Source organism: Humulus lupulus, chromosome 4 (assembly GCF_963169125.1).
Source record: "Humulus lupulus chromosome 4, drHumLupu1.1, whole genome shotgun sequence".
Classification (NCBI taxonomy): Eukaryota; Viridiplantae; Streptophyta; class Magnoliopsida; order Rosales; family Cannabaceae; genus Humulus; species Humulus lupulus.
The window spans coordinates 125,127,710-125,130,124 of record NC_084796.1 but is presented as its reverse complement, the minus strand read 5'-3'; the positions used below and the strand labels follow the sequence as shown (position 1 = coordinate 125,130,124).

General features: G+C 31.7%; 1 protein-coding gene across 2 annotated transcripts; it reads right to left on the bottom strand.

The window, feature by feature from the left end:
- Window positions 1-417: 417 nt before the first annotated feature.
- On the bottom strand, window positions 418-1,895 carry LOC133829155 (protein BREAKING OF ASYMMETRY IN THE STOMATAL LINEAGE-like). 2 transcript variants are annotated; one of them, XM_062259045.1, is made up of 5 exons: window positions 1,767-1,895; window positions 1,286-1,671; window positions 1,018-1,131; window positions 673-815; window positions 418-571 (listed from the first exon to the last, which is right to left on the bottom strand). In XM_062259045.1, exons 2-5 carry the CDS (start codon window positions 1,637-1,639, stop codon window positions 463-465), a joined length of 720 nt encoding a protein of 239 aa, XP_062115029.1. In that variant the 5' UTR covers window positions 1,640-1,671; window positions 1,767-1,895; the 3' UTR covers window positions 418-462. The 2 variants fall into 2 exon arrangements, with proteins under 2 accessions (XP_062115029.1, XP_062115030.1); XM_062259046.1 differs by lacking the exon at window positions 1,018-1,131.
- Between the last annotated feature and the right edge of the window lie 520 nt (window positions 1,896-2,415).

The window sequence follows — 2,415 nt, the reverse complement described above, 5'->3', positions numbered from 1 at the left end:
AAAAGTAAAAAACACTAACTTTAAATGGTGATGCTTCGTGGGTGATGCTTCAATGATGATTCGGGGTATAGGTAGGGTGCTATGGAGGTAGGGTGTGGTTGGTGCTATGGAGGTAGGGTGTGGTTGGTGCTATGGATGATAGGATTTTGGGAGTGAGACTGAGGTAGGGAAATCGTGAAAGTGGGAGGAAGAGAGAGAAGTGGAAGAGCTTGCATTATTAGAGAGAAGGTGAGAAAAAAAAATGGCAAGGGCACAAATGAAATATTAGCATGAATATGTATACATATGATACCATAGTTTTGATTTAAGAGGGTCTATTATGCATAGAAAGTGAAATTTCCCTAAAACAAGGCTAATTTTGCCATTTATGAGATACTTGAAGACAATGTCAAGGCAAATGCATACTACTATAGAAAATGTGGATAAAATAACTAATTGTTCGAATAATAAAGATAAAAACTTCTAAAATCTACAACACTGAAAGACTACAAAGCGAGCCTTGTGTTTTCTTAAGGTTAGTCCTTCTGTTTTTGGCATTCTCTCTGGACTACCAGTCCACTCCCAACCCAACCTGTTGAACCAAAAAATAATATTGTTTAATATTTACTTTTATTACCGAATAATATATATATATGATGAAATCCAATAACTATTATAAAAATATACACGTACGCAGGGAAAGCAAAAGAGCCTGAGCTGGCATTTGATGAATGAGCAGAATGATCACTTGATTCGCCAGATATTACAATTCTGTGCTCTTCAAAATTGCCACCATAAACCGACTTTGAATCTAAATAAAATTTCTCTTCTGCCATCTTCAATCAGATTTAGCAAACATATATGATTAGGAATTTGTTTTTGCTTTTAAAAAACAAAGTACTTATATGGTAAAGTATTGATGATTGAGTTTTTGTTACATTATATATTATATGTACATTTTGCATTGAGTCATTGACCATAAAGAAATGGTATAAAGCAGAAATCAAACTAAGGCATACTATGTTGATTAATTAGTACCTTTTGACCATAATTCGTGGGGTAGACTTCATGTGCTAATTTCCCAGTTAAGTTTTTATGATCTTTGTTACACTTTTCAACCATCACTGTTTTGGTATTGTCTCCATAATTAAGCTGTTTTTTTTCCAAATACCAAAATAAAAATGATAAATAATAAATTCTTATGTATTCATTATTGAAATAAATGAATGAATAAATAAAAATTTCTTCTTTATTTTCATTAACTATATTTCAGTTTTGAGACTAAAGAAAAAAGAATATGACTAACCTTTCGATTTACGGGTCTGAAATTTCTTGAAGAATTATGATGATCTAGATAAGAAGATGGTAATTGATCATGATTATCAGTTTTGCTGCCATTATTCTTCACAACTTCAAAAGCTCCATCTTCTCTAAAGCAGAATATGATATAGTCATCATCTGCAAAATGAGGCCAATTTGAGTTCTCATCAGTAGTAGTAGTACTTGCAATCACGCTGATATTATTATTAGCATCTTCCTTGCTAATAATTCTTCTGTGATGAGACAATTTTATTTTATTACTAGCTTGATCAATATTCTTATGATTGCCTCTTGATGATCTCTCTCCCTTTGTATCAAATAACATCTTGTCCTCTCTCATTGGTATTGGATGAACAGGTTCATGATCACCATCTGTGATATGAAGAAATATAGAAATTAACATGCTTATAATCATAATTATAATGTTGATGTAAATATAGTGAACGTATTATAATAAAAAGAAATACCTATTAGCCAAGAAACATGAAGCACAATCCTTGACTCTCCATCGGACTAGTCTTGTCATTGTCCATGGTGTGCACATTTTTATTTTATTTTCTATTTAAAATGTGCAAGTGATAGTATTTGATAAAAAGAAGGTAGAAGAAGATATACGGTTTCAGAGGCTAATAACACAAAGAACAGAGATGATATGAAGGTGGGAAATAGGTGTATTTGAATTTGAAAAAGGACAAAAGGAGAATAGTGAATGAATATTTGGAAAGGAGTTACAACAGTTGATTGGTGTCAACCTATAATTATGAGTAATGGGTCAGTTATGCTTCTAAATTGTTTTTTAAAAAGAGAGAGAGATTCGTGGAGCTAGTGAATGAAAATCTGCTGCCCCCAAATAATTATGTGTCCCCAGACTATTTTGCCTATATAATAATATTGAAAAAAAAATAATAAAAAACGCATATTAAAATTTGTGAACAAACGTTCAACTTTTCTAATCTTCTTTGTACCATAATTAAGTTTTTTTTAATTATTTATTTAGAGAAATTTACATTGTACAATACTATATACAATTTATCCAATACACACCCCCTTAAATGGCTGGACGCATGCACGTGAGTTGTGATTGGTTATAACTATGTTTGTGGGCCCACGATATGG

What these genes read in the sequence shown, in the direction of transcription:
- LOC133829155 (XM_062259045.1), bottom strand. Translation starts at nt 1,639, where the DNA reads ATGAGAGAGGACAAGATGTTATTTGATACAAAGGGAGAGAGATCATCA. An exon ending in TCAGACCCGTAAATCGAAAG is followed by an intron (nt 1,132 to 1,285) that starts GTTAGTCATATT and finishes GAAAAAAAACAG; the next exon opens with CTTAATTATGGAGACAATAC. An exon ending in CCACGAATTATGGTCAAAAG is followed by an intron (nt 816 to 1,017) that starts GTACTAATTAAT and finishes ATCTGATTGAAG; the next exon opens with ATGGCAGAAGAGAAATTTTA.